A 19506-nucleotide genomic window follows, 5' to 3' on the forward strand; every position below is an offset into this window, starting at 1 on the left:
TCGTAATTTGCTCATCCTTTCAAACTAGTAATGCTTTCTTTCTACTTTGAAACACACCAGTGTCAAACAAGGAATCATTTTTATTTTTACTTAAAAATGAAAATTTGCAAAACATTTACTCACCCTCAAGCCATCCAAGATATAGATGAGTTTGTTTCTCTATCAGAACAGATTTAGAGAAGTTTAGCGTTACATCATTTGCTCACCAGTGGATCCACTAAAGTGAAGATGTGCCGTCAGAACGAGACCCCTAACAGCTGATAAAAAAACATCACAAGTTTTGGACTGTTGTCACTTGTAAACACTGACTGATCTGTGCAGATTTCTCTCTTTACACTGAAGAGAGCAACATTATGGATATAGAACACTGTGTTTTAGCTGGAAGCAATGGTTTAAAGTTCTAAACATCTTAATGATGGGGTTATAGTTTCCTTTTACAAACACACATCTTCACAAGACTTTAATTGATGGACTGGAGTTGTGTAGATTATTTGTGGATCATTGCAATGTTTTTATTAACTGTTTGGACTTTCATTCTTGCTGTCATCCATTTACTACAGAGGATCCACTGGTGAGAAAGTGATGCAATGATTTTATCCAAATCTGTTCAGATGAAGAAACAAACTCATCTACATCTTGGATGGTCTGAGGTGAGTCAATTTATCAAGTATAAGTAAATTGTTACAGTTAGTAAATTGTCAGCAAATTTTCTAATTTTCATATTTTAGTAACATTTTAATAATACAGTTAACATTAATCAGTCCCACATATAAACCTGCCATTTGACTTTATAAGGCTTGCAAAAATAGCATACAAATTATATGGATTGTTTTAGGGTGCTTTTTTGAGCTTGACAGTCTCTGGTCCCCATCCACTTCTATTGTTTTCTGTAAATATTCTTCTCCTTTGGTTTTCCACAGAAAGAAAGTCATACTGGTTTGCAAACACATGAAAGATAGAGTAAACAATGACATCATTTTCATTTTTGGATTAACTATCCGTTTGAGCAAATAGATTCAGGCAACAGACGAAACTCTACAGCTAAAAGACACCACAAACAAATTTGGTTGGTTGGTGGTTTAATGAAATGTTATCATCCCATCTCTTAACATGCCAAAATCATAGTTCCCTTTTTGCAACTCTTTGTGGTGATTTACAAAGAACTATGACAACATGACATTGCATTTCAACCAGTGACTGGTCTAAGTCAATGTTGACTGAGTAAGCATTAACACAGACCAGTACTTTCCCCCAAAAAAATCAAGCCAAACGCTTGAACAAAGTGAGTATGTTTGTCAGTTAGTTAGTCTCTAGAAGAACCGGCAGGCCCACTGCTTTTAAACAAACCACTGAGCAAACAGTAATTTGATCAACAACATTAGTCTAGACGACTCAAAGACCTTCAACAGACTGTCTAAACGCATGTATCCAGCCACCTGAAATATTCATGATGGGACAAGGAGTTTCAGGACATGTCTTTGTTAGATCAGATTGAGAAATAATGATGCAAGCACAACAAAAGATGATGCATATGCCTGACAACTGAAATGGATATTGATGATGAGTGAATCACAGTGGCAGATAAATGAAATTATACCCTGAAAAGGAGCTGTATTCCCAAAGGAATAGTGCTGGCTGGGTGGGATTGGTTAGCTGGGAGGGGCTCAAACACCTCCAAAAAAACAGTGAACCCCTTTCTGGCAATATGAGTTGAGGGACAATAGCAGTTTGTCAGAAGCATAGTGTTGCTGATGCTGATCTTGTAACTAATGGCAACAACGGCATCAATACAACCAACTCAATCAGTAGGAGGAAAGTGGAGGCAGTTGAAATGGTCTGCAGTGAAGAACATTGAAAAACACTGAGGCTGACTGTGAAGGGTTTAACACAGAAATACAACTTACCACCATCCCTATCTCCAGCTTAGGCGGGAGGGACCAACAGGGCTCCGTGTTTGGATCAATATGCGTTTCCAAAGTTCCTTCCCACATCAACGCTTTTGCTTACATCCTGGTTGTATTTCGCCGTAGTGTAGTTATAATCAGGATCGCGCAGAAGCACCACCAGACGCCAAAAACTGAGCGACGTTTGAGCAAAGAACCCCAATAAAGAGCTAAAGGAGGAGGAGGAAGAAATGTCCAGCGCGCCCTCAAGCAACTCCAAAAATCCCGCTCAAATACATAATGTCAAAACTGTGACATTCAAAAAAAAAAACCATTTACTCAGAGAGAAGACTTAAATCAAGCAGATTCCCAGGAACAGCGGCATCGTCCTCGCGTGTTCTCCCGCCCATCTCCACTCTCTGCTCGCTGGTAGAAACGAGGGGCTCTTCGCCGCTCCCAAAACAACTTGTGGGAGGCCTCGCTTTATCCAAACGCGGTCGAGAGCGTTTTTAAGAGCTGTATCGACGCATTGCAAAACATGTAGAAACTACGTTCGTCGTCTACTTCCGCTGAATGTGACAGGAGCGCTGTTTGCTGTATAAAGTAATAATTTCTAAAACATAACAAAACATTATCCCCCCCTCTTTTTTCAGAATGGAATGCTCCACTGAGGTGGCCCGTTGGACAAAAGGAAGCCTGGAACGCGCCGCTTATAAATGGGCGGAGGCTCGCAATCGTCATCCAGTGGAATTAACAAAATAATAAAGGAAAGAAATTAACCTGAATATGAGTTTTAAAATTATGAGAACCTAATTTAACCAGTATTTTTGTGATTTAGGTTGTTTGGGGCAAATGACTGGGTTTACGACTGTTGTGGTATGTAAAATGATAGAACAATGGTATTCTTTGTTTGTTTTTAAGTAACATCATAAAATACATAGTACATAAATATGGTAATCAGTCACTACTATGGTGTTAGTAATAATAATAATAAATAAATACAATAAATGCACTGGTATTCTTAAAGTATCTTGGAGTACCATAATACACGAGTGGTATTTAAACATGGTATGTCAGGGTATACAAGGAAACAAAGTTCCCGTACTTTGTTTACAATCAGTACTAATATGTATCTCAAAGTACTATAATTTTCCATGGTATAATATACCATGATATTTCGAGGTACATTCAACAAGACATGACATACCATATCACAGGATTCCTGGGAAATATTGTAGTTTGTACATTAATATGGTAACAACACAAACAAATATAAGAAACTACACAACCACATATGACATGTTAACAAATGGACAATGAAATGAAAAACAGTGTAATAAATGTGAAAACACGAACAGAGACGATACACACACAACAAGTATATTTTAACCAGGCTCCTGAAAACAACCAGATAACATTAAACTAAAAATAAAGAGTTGTCCTAATTTTGATTAAGAATTAAGAACTCACAAGTGGCTCTACGATGCATTTTCTCTTGGTGTTGTGATGTGCGTATATTCTCAATTGTCTGTCAGACAGGTTGATGCACGAGCCATTTCTGCTTTTTCACCCCAGCTTTAGGAAATTAGTCTTTTAGAAATACATGCAAGTGGGCGTGTGTGGTTAGCTGGCTAGCACCAGTAACTCCTCATGTATGAGAGCTTTTCACAAATAATTCATAAATGGTATTTTTTAATCATTATGTTTTTACATTTAAATTATACGTATTATTAGCATTTACAAGAGGTTTTAAAAAATATTTACCATTCAAGACGAAATAACAACTAAGTGATGCCCCCTGGTGGTTGTTTTCAGAGTTATCAACTGAGGCATTCAATGATGTTTTGAATTTAAATGAGTCAACCAAAACAGATAAGGATTTAAACTAAAGAAACTTCTCAGTTTATTGAAAAGGTTTGCCTTTTTTACACATTACTTAATTCAAACATCCAACGTATATAGCAACAAATGTAACTGCCTTTGTGAAGTATAAAGTTAGCTGCTTCTGAGATATTTAAAAAAATATAAATAATTGAAACCGATATTATCAACACCCAAACCAGTTTCATTAACACACTTTATACATTGAAACATTTCTCGACAAGTGAAAGAATTTGCATGATTTTTCAGCATGCTAAGAGAGGGAGAGGTCAGTGTGTAATACTACCCATGGAAATATATGTAGATTTAATAGTAATAGGGGGCATTTAAGAAGCTTCCGCTTGTTTATTTGCAACTATTGCAGAAGTGTGAGTGATTCCTACTCCATTATACAGGTCCTGGGTGACACACACACACACACACACACACAACAAACAAACAAATCAAGTACACGGTTTCAGTACAGATGGATTATCTCAGTCCCAACTTCTTTTTCTCCTTCTGTTTTTTGCGCACGACCTCCAGATTACGATCCTTCCATGAACTCTTTCTCAGTTTGATGGGTCTGCTGCCCACATACCTCCCTAAAGATAAAGACAAATGAATGTGTTTACAGTGTGATGGTCATAAAAAAGTAATTCACAGCTTTGATGCAAAGCTAAATTTCAGCAGTCATTACTCTTTAGTGTCACATGATCCTGCAGAAATCATTGTAATATTCTTATTTGGTGCTCAAGAAACACTTTTAATTCAATGTTGAAAATGAAAATGTTAAAAATGTTGCTTAATATTTTCCTGATACATGTAAATCTTACAGGATTCTTTGATGAATATAAAATTCAAAGGAACAGCATTCATTTGAAGCATTATTCATGTCTTTACTGAGACTTTTGGTTAATTTACTGTATGTTTGCTAAATAAAAATATTTATACTTATTAAAAAAATATTTATTTATTTAATAAGTATTTTGCAAAAAAAAAAATTTATAAAAAAAAAATCACCTTTGAACCTTTGTATATAATGATATGATAAACTGTATTTTTCTGTTATTGATCTAAACACAGTTGTCATTATGCTTATTAACTCACCGTTCATTTCTCTCATGGCACGCACATAATCATTTGGATCTTTAAAGCTCACAAAGCCATAACCCTTTGTTTTCCCAGTGCGTTTATCACGAACAACCTTCGCCTTCAGGAAGGATGGATAACGGCTAAACGTTCTCGCAAGAATGTCATCATTCACCTCATTCCCCAAATCTCCACAAAATATCCGGAAATCATCTGAGAAACCAAGAACAGCATAGCATTCATTTATGTGCTAGGCTTCTTTTTTAAGAAAATATGAAGAGAAGACCGTATTTACTAAATGTCCACAAACCTGAATCCCACTCTGTCAGGCTGGTGTCCTCCCATGTGACACCAGCTGCTACCCGGATGCATTTCTTCACCTTTTCCTGTTTTCCTTTCTTCTTATCTTCTGTGCTAGTTTCAGCAGGCTGTGTGCATGTTAAGAAGAAATAAATAGAGCAATATTCATACCAAGAATATCCTAATTATAAACTAACTTTCTTTATCCATTGATGTAACTACTACAAACTGCTGTTGTTAAAGTCGTTAAGGCTGAAATAAAATAAAATATACATTTGAGACGCAAGAATTAAACCTAAACGAAACATAAAAGAAATTCTATGATGCAAGAAACAAGTCTGAATTTGAGTTTAATTTGAGAAATATAAATATGAATATTCAAATAAAAAAAGCACATAAAGCAAAAGTGAAAATACAGAATACAAGCCAATTTAAAATACCGTTTTTTTTGGACTATAAGTCGCATCAGTCCAAAAATACGTCATGACGAGGAAAAAAACATATATAAGTCGCACTGGACTATAAGTTGCATTTATTTAGAACCAAGATCCAAGAGTAAACATTACCGTCTACAGCCGCGAGAGGGCGCTCTATGCTGCTTAGTATAGACTAAACTATACTAAGCAGCATAGAGCGCCCTCTCGCGGCTGTAGACGGTAATGTTTTCTGTAAATTTTTTTCTCTTGGTTCATGTCAAATTAATTTTGATAAATAAGTCGCACCTGACTATGAAAAAAAGTGCGACTTATAGTCTGGAAAATACGGGATTAATAAATATGATTATAGATAAATTGCTGCTAAAACAACACTATTTTTTCTTTTCTTCCAATAGCGGTTTTATATTCTTTCATTATTTGATTTGAAAAGGTTAAATGTGTAATTTCTGCACCCTTAATGGCACACGATGGACTAGGGATGGTTTATCTGATGGAAAGGACTATCTCTTTGTCTAAACGGGACAGTGTAGCATGTCATCCTGAATCATATTAAACCTCCACATGTGTAGGCTCAGGCTCCGGCTTGCTCGGCCCAATCACGCTGTCGTCGGTGAGCGACTCCTTCTTTGATTCCAGAAGCCCAGCTGCCATGACTGCGGCCTGCTGCTCTGCCACCAACGCTGACAACTCCTCCTGAAAAAAGATTTTACAACCGCACAAGGTGCTTAAAATTTCTCACAGACACACATGCTAGCTTTTATTAATATGAAACATGTCAAAGCAATGGTAAACAGGCTATATAGGCGATATGTAAGTGGTGTGTTGATACTTTACTATGCGTGCTTGTTTCTGGCTCTTGAGGTCAGCTCTCTTAGGCGCAGGAGGAGCTGTGTAAACAGTGGGGGCCGCCTGTATAACACTGGGACTGATCTTTGGAGGGTCTTGAGGCATTGGTCGTGGTGGTGCTGAAGTCATAGGGTTCATGCTTCCAACCTGCCAAAAAATGAGAAAAAGATTTGAGATACTACCATGACCATTTTTTTTAGTACAAGGCAAACTCGAAATGAATAAAACACCCAGCTGATTACAATTCAGAAAATACCCACTAACGGCATGGGTCCCATGGGCGGTCCAACAGGAGCCATGGGGGGCTGAGGGGGTCCTGACATAGGAGGAGCCATCATCATGGGTGGAGGAGGTGGAGGTCTGGGAAGAGGAGGCGCTATCATGCTCTGAGGAGGTGGACCACGCATCACTGGCATTCTCTGACCCACTTTGGAGCAAAAAAAACCAAAAAAAAAACATTTAAAATATACGTAATAATATTTAAGGCTTTATAAGAATATGTAAATTGTATTTTTAAAATTCTAAATAAATATCAAAAAAATATTTTCACTATTTAATAACCATAGCTGTTTTATATATATATATATATATATATATATATATATATATATATATATATATATATATATATATATATATATATATATATATACCTTTTAAAAAATCCTCAATTTAATGGTTTCCGCATTAATAGAATAAATCATGCAATTACAGATACCAATGATATATATATATATATATATATATATATATATATATATATATATATGCACATATAACCTTTAAAACATAAATGAACAAGAGTTTTAAAGAAAACATAGGACTGAATCTGATCACCTGGTCTTTGTAAGACGTGCGGGACAAATGCTGGACGCATCATTGGAGGAGGCGCTATTGCCGGCATAGCTACAGATAAATAACAGATTATTGTCAGTTCATTTCTATATATAACTTTGTCTTAAAGTGTGTAATGAGAAAATGTGGATTCATATAGATGTACCAGGACCAACAAATGTAGGTGGAGGACCAACAAAAGTGGCAGCTCTTGCCTCCAAACTCTGCTGGACCTACAGAAAATAAATAAATAAATAAACTAGCTGGTAAAAAAAGCATTTGATAAATGCTATGAGCAATATATATTTAATAAAATTAGCATTTTAATTAAAATGAAATTTCAATTAAAATTGGATTTTAGGATTTTTGGGGGATCTATTTAAAGTATATTTTTAATATTTGTTATTCTCTAAATTACACTTATTATTTCAGTTATTGTAAAATGTAAAAATGTATAATAAAAAAAAATAAAAAAGTAAATTTTAATCATTTGCAAAAAAAAAAAAAAAATCTAAACAAAAGCATTTTCACTAATACATTTTTGGATCTCAGCTTATAAAAAAACTACAACGCAAAATATTAGAAATATTTTTTTGAGTTAGAAATCATGAATACCTCTCTGTAGGTGTTTGTACCAATGATGGGCCTGATGATGGGTACGGCGGGCATTGCCAGAGCGACTGGCACAGCTTCAACTACTGTAGGTGCCACAGGTCCTCCTAACACCTCCTGCTCAAACCTACAAGAGAAACAAGGATACTGTCAGAAACACTACAACACTGTCCTGAGAGCAACGACGTGCTGCAAACAGATAGAACTGAACATTAGAGAAATCAACTGTGAAGAACAGAACTCACAGAGCCATCTCTGCCTCCATCTCCTTCAGGCGCTCCTCTCCAGATTTTAACGCCATACTGAGCGTTATCTGCAACAAATAAGTCAGTAATTAATAAATATTAACAATAATATTTATCTGCACGTTTTATTGCCAAACATGCTGTACACTCCTATGACGATTAAAAAGCAAACCCATGCACTTCAAATAAGGTAAACAAGTACAGAAACCTGTGGTAAACTGTCCACAACTGTCAAGTTTAAAGAAATAAACACTGTTTGAAACGATTACTTATTCTTTCGAGTGCAATAAAAAATAAAATAAAAATCGATAACTTATTTGTAAATGATCGAGAAATTATGTTCAGATGCCACATGATTCTGTTTTAAAGCTCCAGGCTGAATTAAACTCTATCTACAGCCCCGCTTTAACTAAATACATAGTCGCCATGAAATCTGCCCTGATGAAGAAATTCAAGCAAATATGCGGGAATAAAATAAAAAGACAGGTGAATAAAAATGGACCGTTTGTTTTCATCGACGTTACCGCTCCTGCAGTCGCGGAGGAAATACGTCACACGAGTCCTTTGGCCCTTCTTCAGTGAAGACCATAGACAGTAAAAGAAAGACCATAGAGGTGAAGACGCAGGAAACCGAGATCAGTTTAGGTCTCTTCTCTTCGTAAAAAAAAAACAACAACAACAAAAAAAACCTCCAAATCACATCGATTTGCATTAGTCACTGTGTTACAGAAGTATTAGTCTTATTTAGACCGTACGACAAAGTATAATTATAGTTATAGGAGGACAGATTCGTCCTCCTCTTGGCAAAATAAATGTTTTGACTGAAATATTTTTTTTTAATTTTAAATAATAATTAGGGAATTTACAATTGAATAATGCTTGTTTTACCTTGACAGCAGGGGGCGCTATAGACTAGTACTGCTACAAAAACTGTGAGGCTACAGAAGAGTCCAGATGTGTTGAAGTAGGTATCTCACTAATTTATTCACACATTTTTTTGGAGGTGTACATTTCCAATTCCCTGTTATTTTTCCATGGAGCAGTTTTCCCTTTTCATAGAGAAAAAAAATATGCAATATGGGCAATACAGACTTGATGTAGAATGTAGAGGGAACTTTCTCTCAATGCTTCTGACAGGATGAGAATAATTTCTACTCACCTCCATCACCTTCTATACTTATATATTTATAAATTCTAACACCATCTCACATTCGCTGTCATTTCCTTCCTAGGTTTCTGTTTAATATGTTGTTTAAGTGTTAAAAATCAGCAGAGTTTCACTAAATAAACATTATGGACGTACCCTTATGAAACAAAAGTATATTGGAAATTGTTTCCAGTATATTGCAGTATATTGGAAAATATCATGTAATATATTAGGCATATGTTCTTATATATTTATTTTTTCCAATATATTGCAATATATTGAAAGCGGCAATCATTTGTATATTTTGCAATATATTATATAATATATGTATAAATATATCAATATATTATTAAATGTATTCAAATATATAAAATATTAGAAAATAAAAAGGGAAAATAATATATTACAATATATCACAATATATTTTAAGAAATATATTGGTAAATATATTTTCCTTTCGTAAGGGTAGACTCAGCCTGCCATGATTAAAATCATATCAAATATACCAAATAAACATATTTTTGATAATATTTAAGCAAAGGAATTTAATACAAGAACAGATTTAGGGAAGTTTTCTGCCGTGGAACAAGGATATCCGTTTACTGATGCAAGCTGAAGTATATTAGTCCTGTCGTGGAGTAAGACTGAAACTTACGGAAGCATATAAAAAAAGTGTTTTCTTCTTAGATAAAATTGCTGAAGGGAGAAAACATGTTTTATATCAACATATTATTGCAGCTGCTTTTTCCAGGTGAGTTTTTTATTTAATTTGTATTAGATTTTATTTGTAGATGTTATTGACTAAATAGATTGAGAGATTATAAAAAAAATTTGACTCTATGATAATACTCACTGAGTTTAAGGCAAATATATTTCTGGTGTAATTACTGCTCAATAAAATATTTAAGAGCTTATATAATTTAATAAATCTATTTCATTTTAGAAATTCCACGACTTTTCCATGTTTGGATTTCACACTTTTAAAATTACCATGTTTCCTAGAAATCCTAGTTGTTGAAAGAAAAAAAGAAAAATGAATAATGTTAAGCCATTTTGTGACCACTTTACATTTTGGTCAGATCTGGTCACCGATAGTCTTTAAGAATAATCATTTTAAATCTAGACTCCAAAAAAGTGCTTGTGGGTGAAGAACAAGGAGTATCAGTGACTTATAGAAATCATAACAAACATTTTTTGTGTGTTTAGCTGCTGTGGCTTCATGGTCAGTTTCATACAACCCTGGGAGCATGTGTGCATTGGAAAGAGCATCTGTGGATTTCAGCTGCATGTTTGATTGTCCGGATTCTCACAGACTTAAAACAACATATTGGTTCAAACCTGAAGCTCATCAGAAACAAGACGGATCACAGGTGGGAATATCTGTCTATAACTCAGAACCAGCCAAGATTCACCAGCTGTACAAAAACAGAACAACGTATGCAAACCGAGACAAAAACTGCTCACTGCAGTTACACAATGTCTCCAAAAGTGACACTGGAATGTATTTCTTCCGCTTTGAAACATATTCCTCTCGAGGAAAATACACTGGATGGGGTGGTATAAAGCTCACTGTAGCAGGTAAATGAAAGGCTATACTTTTTCAATAAGAAATAAAATATAAGCAGTATACACTTTTTTTTTTTTTTTTTTTTTGTGATATAGCATAGTATAAGAAACTTTCAGTGAACAGTTCTTAAAAGAATCCCTTTTTCTTACTGTTGAAAACATTAGAATAATCTGAATAATATGTTTTCATAATATGTATAACATATATATATATATATAACATAATATGTTATAAAGGACCTTTTGAGCAATGAAAAGGTTCCATGGTTGTTAAAGATTCTTCATGGAACCATCAGTGCCAATAAAGCATGGGATGCTGATGTTGGTGTATACTCTTTTTCGTTTTGAATTTTTTTTTTGGTTACATTTCATTAATCTACATTACCTTTAACAGTTCTACCTTTTAGAGTAACAGTAAAAACAAAAAAGGTGAATGAACACATCCAGGAAGGAGACCCTGTGGCACTGACATGCAGCACAGAAAACTGCATCCTAACACAAGAGCCGTTTGCCTGGTTTAAAAACCAACGTCTGATTCCAGAAGCCACTGGCAGTGTGCTCCAAATCACCTCTGTCTCATCCGATGATTTTGGCTACTACTCCTGTGGTCTGAAGAACATCCGCTCAGCTTCAGCAGATGAAGTATTGCTTGATGTAAGATGTACGTTCACATCTCTGGCTTGTCTGTCATTTAAAACACATCATAGCTTTGTTCAAAAACCTGGTGAAGTGCCTTCTAAGGCATCATAAACAAAATATTATTCAGCCAAACAGCTTTTAATACTGAGAATAAGAAGAAATGTTGCAGCAAATCAGCATATTAGAATGATTTCTAAAGGATCATGTGACCCTTAAGCCTGGAGTAATGGATACGGGCACATTTTAAAATATATAATAATATAAAACCCTTATTTTAAACTGTAATGTCTGTGCATCATATATGCATGCCTATAGTAGAGTAAGATGCTGCATTTGAAATTGCTACAGACCTCTATGTCAAATAAGCTCCATGAAATGAGGAAGCTGGGTGATTTCAGGAAATTTCACTAACCCAGTCAACGGTTTTGATGCAACACCTGCAACACTGCATGTTAAAGTTTCATAGTTCTCTTGCAAATACAGATCCTGTTGCTTCTCCCCACAGATAGTCCAAAGAACGTCAAAAGATCAGTTTTGCCATCTGGAAAGATACAAGAAGGAAACTCACTGACTCTAATCTGCGAGAGCAATGCCAATCCTGCAGTGACAAACTACAGTTGGTTTATGATCAAAGAAGCATACGTCTCTTATATAGGATCAGATCGTGAATTCTCCATCAAATCTGCCAGTCAGAAGGATGACGGACAGTACTTCTGCACTGCTAAAAATGACATGGGTTCTCAAAATTCAACAGTCACGGCACTGAAAGTTGAAGGTAATTGTGAAATTGCACTCGAAATGGAATACTAGCTTATTGCTAACTGAATATTGTGCAGTAACCTATAATACAGATCCAGTTGTTCTGACGATTTGTGCTACCCTCTCAGATTTCACTACCTCCCATTAAAACAGATGGTAACATAATTCGATAGCGAAAAGTGCTACTTATCAGATTTTGCTTCCAGCATGATATTAATAAGGTGTAAGGCTTTACATGTACACCTACCCCAACCTAAAGTAGCATAATCTGATAGTATTATTTGTTAGAACACCGGTGGTGTATGAAACTTTGAGTAAAAAGTTATGTTTTACAACATCAGAAATGTTAAATGTGACTAGTTCATGACTCACACATGGAAATAACATCTTTATACTGCACATTTTGTAAAATACTGCGTGCATACATAAAGCTTGCATAAGACATAGTAAGTTAATTATGCAATTCGAAACAAAGTTTACACAAATTATTTCATTTTTGTTTTTTTCTATAGTGGCCAGTAACCGAAATTTCTTCCTGACCGCAGCAGCTGTGTTTTTGTTTCTAACGGCTGTACTACTGTTAGTCATGTTTGGTCTCATTATAAGGTGAGTGGACGCACAGCATGTGATAATGTTGGAATGCTGAGAGAACATAAACCTGAACTGATTGCATGAGTTTGTACTGTGTGGAAATGACTCTACACATTACACAAGCCTTCGATGACTTCCCCATCATCACGTACTGCGTTTATTATTGCACAGTTCTGATTTCACTATCGATGGGCCAGGCAAACATGGAATCAGTTTACACAAAGCCTTCACTTACTAAATAATAAGTATTTGTACTATTCTGAGCATTCTAAGTTATTACATCTTACATCTTTACAGGAGGAGGAAGCAGTTTACATCAAAGAAGCAGCCCACAGAACTATCAAAGACATGAACAGTTCATCTCATTAATTATCAAGGAATTATTATTGCGCACTAAATCAATACTAGTGATTTTTCATTTCTGATCAGACACCTGCAGTCACTGTCACAGAGGAGATCTATGAGAACCTGAGAAAATCACCAGAGTCTGAGGACAACCTTACCACAAATGTGCTATATGTGGATTTAAGGCTTGCTTCCTCAACCTCAGACAGGTAATGATAAAATAATGTTGTAATGATGCTTATTTGTGGGAGAAAAGCTGTGGAATTGATTCGTAAACCCTAGAATTGGCTGCGTTGACATTTTTTTTTCACCATTTTCTATAAACAATAACAGACCTTTTCTTTTAAATTTCTTTTGTTTTGTAGACCACCTTGCAAAAATCAAGAGAACGACACCGTGATCTACAGCCTTCTTAGTTACAAACACTGAATGATGACTCCTAGCATTGTGAATAATGAGCTTTAACAAGCAGCTGTTGAATGTATTCATCTCTTTTTATTGAAAACAATCTCAAATGTCTATAGTTGCGAATGCATTTATAACTGAGTACAAAATGACTATAGAGACACTCTATATAATGAGTATGGAAGCATTAAAGAAATTATTTACATAATGTACAGGAAAGATCAAAAACTATTAATAAATCTATATGTACATCTTTCTGCAGGCATCTGTATTTACATCCACATTTAATATTCACTTGAGCAAAACATTCATACATGGTGCATAAATGTAACAATATATGAAGTTGTAATATCTATGTCTAACTAAAACAGTTATTTTTATCTTTACAAAAGGCATTATCGTTCACATTAAACTTTCCAAATCCATTGGACATTTTCTTTCAACTGTTCCTTCAAGATATTATACAAGCTACAAGCATATGTTAAACACACAATAAATTAACACTACACTAGTGATGCTATTATTCTATGATATTATGCTCCCATTAGGACAGTAATATTACTAATATTAGCTGCATCCTGCTTTTATCTGCTCACTACTGAACATACATTCAGCTCAAGCAGCATTTGTGATGTACAGTATTTACGGTGCTGGATAACACTCATAATACTCCTACATTTCCATGTAGTACAATCACAATTGAATAAGTATAATCTAAATCACACATGACTTGAACGTTTTCCTGCAAATAACAGTCGTTCTTTATAATGATTGAATGATGGTTGATGTCCCATAGCATCACTTAAAAAAAGTATGTCATTTATGAAGTTTTATATCTTACAAATAGGTTTCTCAAACACTCCCTCATCTGTCATTGGTCAGACAAACAGATGGTCCCGCCCCACAACTCATGCTATTGGTTGAGCCATGTTTCATAACGCCACAGAGCTGTAGAATTTAAACATTTTGTTTTACAAATATCTTAAATATTGTATTTAAAAAAAATAATTACACACTTCACCCTCAAACTCATAATCATTTGTCCCGAGATTGTGTGAAGCTCCTTCACTCAGTGAATTCAAATTGTGTCCTGTATAATATCTTCCTCTAGGCCTCTGCTGCTGCATCACCTGATTCTGGTTTCTTCCTACAAAAAAAAGAGATCATATCATTACTTCTACAATGAATGTGATAGAGAAAATACAGAAGCTGCTTTCTGTGTTAATGATGCAGCTGGATTGTTTGTTTTCTGAGGCAATGAATAATACAGAATATAATAAAAAGTAATAATTGACATGTAATAATTAATAATAATTTAAAGTAATAATTTTAACATGAGTTGAAAAATGGCCGTTTTTTTATTTAAAGCAATAGTTTATCAAACATGAAAATTCAGTGATTATTTACTCATTGTTTTCTATTTTGTTGCATATACCCATGAATGTCATATGTAGTTTGGAAAGCTTGAGGAGTAAATTATGACAAACTGGTCATTTTTGGGTGAACTCTGCCTTTAAACCTGGTTGTGTAACATAAAGCCCACATGCCATTTTTTCGTGAATGACAGCTTTAATGCCCAGCTGCATTCACCCATTTGAGGTTGGCACCTACTCGAATTTGGTAAGAGGCGCTTTGTCACACGTGACCTCTGAATGAGCGCCATTCACTGCCCCACTGGGTGACTGAAGCTTTGGGATGCTGCCTCGTGGTAGTGTTAGCCCGCCCAGCTTCACGTCTCTGTACCAAAGGAAAAAAGAGGACTGAAGCTTAGGAGAGAGCAATCACACACAGGACACAGCAAATCCATCTGAATGCACCATCTTAGACATAATATAAAAAAAGATCATAAGGTTAATTGTTAATTATGAGTTTTTTTGAGAATTATTAATCATTTTGTCTATATGTATTCTAAAACATATTTAAAATATTAACACTTAGTTTGTTAGTTTAAAATGCATTCATAATTTTTTTAAATTAATTTATATAATTAATTTATCTCGGTTGTTATGTTAGTAAAAAAAAAAAAAACATTAAACATGGTTTTAAAACATTTGGTAAAAACCCTCTATTCTTTATTGTATTGTTTTTAAACTTTATTCAATCTTTATTGTGAAGTGTTATTGTTTCAATTATAATCAGCTTTTGTTATAAACCAGTTCATAACAGTGAGGAATACAATAAAATGTATAATTATTATATATTTTACAATATTTAATTATTTACACTTCTATTCCAAAGTAAAGTATCTTTGCACTTTCTTGATGTGTGTGTACTTTACATACGGGAATAGTTCACCAAAAAATGAAAATAATGTGAGGACTTTTCCTCACACAAATGTATCACATGTATTCAGAAGACTAGTATTTTTTAAAGGCCTCTTCATCCAGTCCTTTAGACACTGAAATCTTGTATCCAAATATTTTGTGAGCGAGGAAATGAAGCAGGCCGCAGTGTTTGGTGTAACAACAGAAAGCATCTACTGACACCATCAGCACCAAGAAGATGAACATTACAATTCCCACCACAACTCCTTTCCCTAACGCCGGCTGACTGACTGCAAGAGAAAGAGAAATCAATTCATATCACTAAAAGGGTGAACCTTTTGTTAAGGACATAATGCATGATATTATTAAGCTTGCTCTAATCAGTCCTACCAGGTAGTCTAAATACTGATATTGCTAAAATAATTAAACATGTTTAACACAAAAACTAAAAATACAGTAAAGATACATTTAAAATGCATGTTTTCTATACTAAATTATTAAATGAACGCAAGGAAGAGATGAAAATGGATCATTGCATCAATGATTGAGTGATTTTAAATAAATCAAATACCAACCCTAACACTATTTGTTAAGTTTAAGAAAAGTGATAAGATTCATTGGCTAAATAAAAAGCACATTAAAATGATTATCTGTGTTTGTGTCTGTAGCAACATGTTTTTTTGGAATAAACATTTGGCTAAACAAAATTGCAAAGAAAGGGAAATAAAGCAAAGTAGAGGAAAAAACAACCAGTTGAGCCGTAAACACAAATTCACTGGAGTTTACACTCAGCATGACACATTTCACAACCAATTTGACTTAAATAAAACAGGATCTTCAGAAAGAATATGCTTGCTTGTTTTGATTTTATTCTTCAGGAATGGATTGATAGGATCATGGAAAATGGGTGTTCAAATCCATTATGTAACATTTAACAACCAGTATGGGCCAACTTCTGAAACCTTCTGGCCATCAAAGAAATCCCTTCATTAGGAAAGTAAATATTCATTAAGATGGTAAATGGGATCAATTTTGATTCATGTTAATGTTTGTTACTGTATATTGACTAAAAACAAATGGATGCAGACCAGCTGCCACATTCAATGCCTCTGTACTTTCAGAAAGTATAGACACATGACTTCATTTGAAGTTTTCTAAGATAGTCTTGTTTTACCTGAGACATCTAAAGTAAATGTGTCGGAGTCTTCCCCGATCTTATTGGTAGCCTTGCAAACATACTTTCCAAAATCCCTCCTGGTCACTGCAGAGATGGTGAGCTCACTCTTATCAGAGCTGTATTTGTGACGGGACTCGTCAGAGGTGGATGGGCTGAGGGGAAAGATCCAGAAGCACACTCTGTTTGCCACTATTGTTCATTAAGACTACACAAATATGCTCATGGGAGGAAAACTAAAGAGACAAAAGGAAACTCCAAATATACAAAACCACAAGATGGACTCTAAGACTAAACAATATGTGTAAACACATGCCGTATAGGCTCTGTTCCAAACATTACTGAGCTGCCTTGCTGTCTACAACTGATTTCAAGAACATTTAGCATTAGGGTGGTTCTAAATTAACACCATAAGCACAAACATGCTCATTTTATTAGTGGACTGAACAATTTTTTCAGTATTTAGAATCAATTTATAATTAGTTTTAAATAAATTTTAAATAAAGTTCTCCTATTTTCATTTCTTTTTTTAAGTTATTTTTATTTATTATGCATTGCTTTTATGTAAAGCATTCAAAACTGTCATTATGTGTATGAAATTTGCCTTGCCTTAGAAATCAGCCTAAAGAAAGTCTCTAAAAAGGTAGCGGCTTGTCTGTAATACCTATTATGCTTCCTATGTAGATAGCTCACTATGTTTTGAAATGGAGCAATAGAAGTAGTCAGGATGGATTATTTGCATGTAACAAGTAAGAACTAGAAATTTGACTTCAAAAGTAGATTCACAAATATTAAAAAGACTGAGACTAAGGATTATAGGTAGGCATGAAGGAAATATTATAGCATTTTCTACTGATATACATACAGTGTCCATGAAATATTTGGACGGGGTACTCCTTTGACCCGGCAGGTTATAGACACAGTGGTGTCGGGTCCGGCCAAAACCCTTTTTGTGTCCTGGTCAATCAGGACGGTTGGTGGCTCTGGAGAATGGGATGTGTAAAGCAGATATTAAGAGGACATATTCAGCCTGACCACATTAAGAACAAACATGATTAATTCCTCTATGTCCTCACCATTAACATCAACAGAGATCTGGAGCCTCCTTTCTGTGGGGCGTCCCTTGATCCTGCTCACACACGTGTAGGTTCCGCTGTCTTCCTGCTGAATTCCTGAAATCTGCAGAGACTTATTTGACAGGATTCTGAGATTACCTCGTCCTGTACAAAGAGAAGAGGGAAGTTACTGTAGAGCATGAGAAATGTCAAAGATGCAATAGTATTACTTTAGGTTCGCGAGACTAAGCATTTAAAAGCCCACACACACTCTTAAATGGCCAGTTCGCCACAAAACCAAAAATCTTATCATTATTTAGCAAAATAGACTCACTGGGAAAAACATGTCTCTCCAAAAACTCCAAGATGATCACCAACAGCTTTTATTATTACTTCTCACAGAAATAATGATTCCAGTTCATTATAAGTCCTTGAACAATAAGTTTGCATCTCCATATTATATATCCGGCATATCTGTCATTGTAAACTTGCTACTGTAAGTAGCTCACCAGAACTTTTGACGTGCAGTTCTCAGTTACAAGTTACACTTTATAAAAGAGCTCAAAGATGCAAGTTAAAATTGCATGGTTGCTTCAGCTAAATAGCATGTCTTAAACTCACTTTTGCTTTTTTTTAAATAGCTAATTGTAGGTTGTAGGATTTTCTTTATAGAGCATTAATCTTTTAGCGCCATTCACCAGACATTACATTTTTCGAAATCAAGCAATAAGATTTGAGATATAACTCTTCAGGAAATATCTTTTTAATTCTTACAATCAGGGTTAAGTGCTTCTACACCATTGTTAATCAGCTATCATTTCCCACTGATTTTAGGAAAAAAAATATGGGTAGGGTTAGGTTTAGGAGTAGGGATTGGGTTAAGTCTATACTTTTGGACAATAATGTTGATCAAGGTACAAGTAACTACAGTTTGACTAAAACTATTGACTAAAAGTAGACAAAAATGCAATGACTTTTCGTAGACTAAAACTAGACTAAAACTATGACAGACTCAAATGACTAAAATATGACTAAGAATATTAAGCATTTTCATCTCAAGACTAAGACTTTATCAAAAATGCCTGCCAAAATGAACCCTGCCAGATCGTCCACCATAGCCATCCTGCCATCTACAGGCATCACTGATAGCAAGGAAGGTGAGGAGACCCCCATACCACATAAAAGAGCAGAAGAACCTGCAGCATGGCCATCTCCTTACCGTCATCTTTAATGATGCTATCATTCCGAAACCAGAGGATCTCCACCGCAGGCTGCCCAGACACCTCGCAGGGAATCTCCACTGTCTGGTTCACCAGAAATTCATGGTACACTGATGTGTCGCCAAAGTCCGGTGTTTCTGATTGTTGGACAAAATTTCAAATGAGAATCATTTACACATTTTGTGAATCCACAAGTAAATATGCTCAGGAACATTATGAGTCTTCAGGAACA

General features: G+C 35.0%; 4 protein-coding genes across 28 annotated transcripts in view; 1 reads left to right on the plus strand and 3 right to left on the minus strand.

Moving 5' to 3' along the window:
- LOC127974638 (rho GTPase-activating protein 33) overlaps positions 1 to 3616 on the minus strand; it is a 49324-nt gene extending 45708 nt beyond the window's left edge. For 6 of the 12 annotated variants that reach the window (XM_052578055.1, XM_052578054.1, XM_052578045.1 and 3 more), the window contains exon 1: positions 3354 to 3616. Coding sequence is in view for 6 of the 12 variants with exons in the window: in XM_052578045.1 (XP_052434005.1) it covers positions 3354 to 3372 (19 nt within the window). In the remaining 6 variants the exon portion in view is untranslated. Of the gene's footprint in view, positions 1 to 1904; positions 2521 to 3353 lie in introns of those variants that run through there. The other 6 variants (XM_052578047.1, XM_052578048.1, XM_052578049.1 and 3 more) reach the window with 3 other exon arrangements.
- Positions 3617 to 3762: 146 nt separating this feature from the next.
- On the minus strand, positions 3763 to 8699 carry LOC127974647 (RNA-binding protein 42). 3 transcript variants are annotated; one of them, XM_052578074.1, is made up of 11 exons: positions 8612 to 8699; positions 8110 to 8177; positions 7868 to 7991; positions 7419 to 7485; positions 7256 to 7324; positions 6679 to 6845; positions 6407 to 6565; positions 6128 to 6265; positions 5146 to 5263; positions 4854 to 5048; positions 3763 to 4348 (listed from the first exon to the last, which is right to left on the minus strand). In XM_052578074.1, exons 2-11 carry the CDS (start codon positions 8163 to 8165, stop codon positions 4236 to 4238), a joined length of 1206 nt encoding a protein of 401 aa, XP_052434034.1. In that variant the 5' UTR covers positions 8166 to 8177; positions 8612 to 8699; the 3' UTR covers positions 3763 to 4235. The 3 variants fall into 3 exon arrangements, with proteins under 3 accessions (XP_052434034.1, XP_052434035.1, XP_052434036.1); XM_052578075.1 differs by having other exon boundaries at positions 8318 to 8656; XM_052578076.1 differs by having other exon boundaries at positions 7425 to 7485; positions 8110 to 8657.
- A 1140-nt stretch (positions 8700 to 9839) lies between these two features.
- The window catches only part of LOC127974642 (B-cell receptor CD22-like), a 42492-nt gene continuing 32825 nt past the window's right edge, over positions 9840 to 19506 (plus strand). The window contains exons 1-8 of one of the 7 annotated variants that reach the window (XM_052578063.1): positions 9840 to 10007; positions 10463 to 10834; positions 11217 to 11483; positions 11967 to 12236; positions 12733 to 12826; positions 13109 to 13148; positions 13238 to 13365; positions 13522 to 13907. In XM_052578063.1, coding sequence (XP_052434023.1) covers positions 9968 to 10007; positions 10463 to 10834; positions 11217 to 11483; positions 11967 to 12236; positions 12733 to 12826; positions 13109 to 13148; positions 13238 to 13365; positions 13522 to 13585 — 1275 coding nt within the window. In that variant the 5' untranslated portion in view covers positions 9840 to 9967 and the 3' untranslated portion in view covers positions 13586 to 13907. Of the gene's footprint in view, positions 10008 to 10462; positions 10835 to 11216; positions 11484 to 11966; positions 12237 to 12732; positions 12827 to 13108; positions 13149 to 13237; positions 13366 to 13521; positions 13908 to 19506 lie in introns of those variants that run through there. The other 6 variants (XM_052578067.1, XM_052578069.1, XM_052578066.1 and 3 more) reach the window with 6 other exon arrangements.
- The window catches only part of LOC127974648 (neural cell adhesion molecule 1), a 31651-nt gene continuing 27466 nt past the window's right edge, over positions 15322 to 19506 (minus strand). For 3 of the 6 annotated variants that reach the window (XM_052578080.1, XM_052578079.1, XM_052578077.1), the window contains 5 exons: positions 19274 to 19411; positions 18076 to 18219; positions 17865 to 17982; positions 17000 to 17154; positions 15322 to 16115 (listed from right to left, as the gene is read on the minus strand). In XM_052578080.1, coding sequence (XP_052434040.1) covers positions 15919 to 16115; positions 17000 to 17154; positions 17865 to 17982; positions 18076 to 18219; positions 19274 to 19411 — 752 coding nt within the window. In that variant the 3' untranslated portion in view covers positions 15322 to 15918. The remainder of the gene's footprint in view (positions 16116 to 16999; positions 17155 to 17864; positions 17983 to 18075; positions 18220 to 19273; positions 19412 to 19506) is intronic. The other 3 variants (XM_052578082.1, XM_052578083.1, XM_052578081.1) reach the window with 1 other exon arrangement.

The sequence above is a fragment of the Carassius gibelio genome, chromosome B16 (genome assembly GCF_023724105.1).
Source record: "Carassius gibelio isolate Cgi1373 ecotype wild population from Czech Republic chromosome B16, carGib1.2-hapl.c, whole genome shotgun sequence".
NCBI classification, from domain to species: domain Eukaryota; kingdom Metazoa; phylum Chordata; class Actinopteri; order Cypriniformes; family Cyprinidae; genus Carassius; species Carassius gibelio.

Excerpts from the sequence above, each read along its gene's own strand:
- LOC127974647 (XM_052578074.1), bottom strand. The coding sequence starts at position 8,165 with ATGGCGTTAAAATCTGGAGAGGAGCGCCTGAAGGAGATGGAGGCAGAG. Across the intron at positions 7,486-7,867 it reads GTACAAACACCTACAGAGAG|GTCCAGCAGAGTTTGGAGGC; the intron begins GTATTCATGATT and ends TATTTTCTGTAG. Across the intron at positions 4,349-4,853 it reads TGCCATGAGAGAAATGAACG|GGAGGTATGTGGGCAGCAGA; the intron begins GTGAGTTAATAA and ends CTTTATCTTTAG.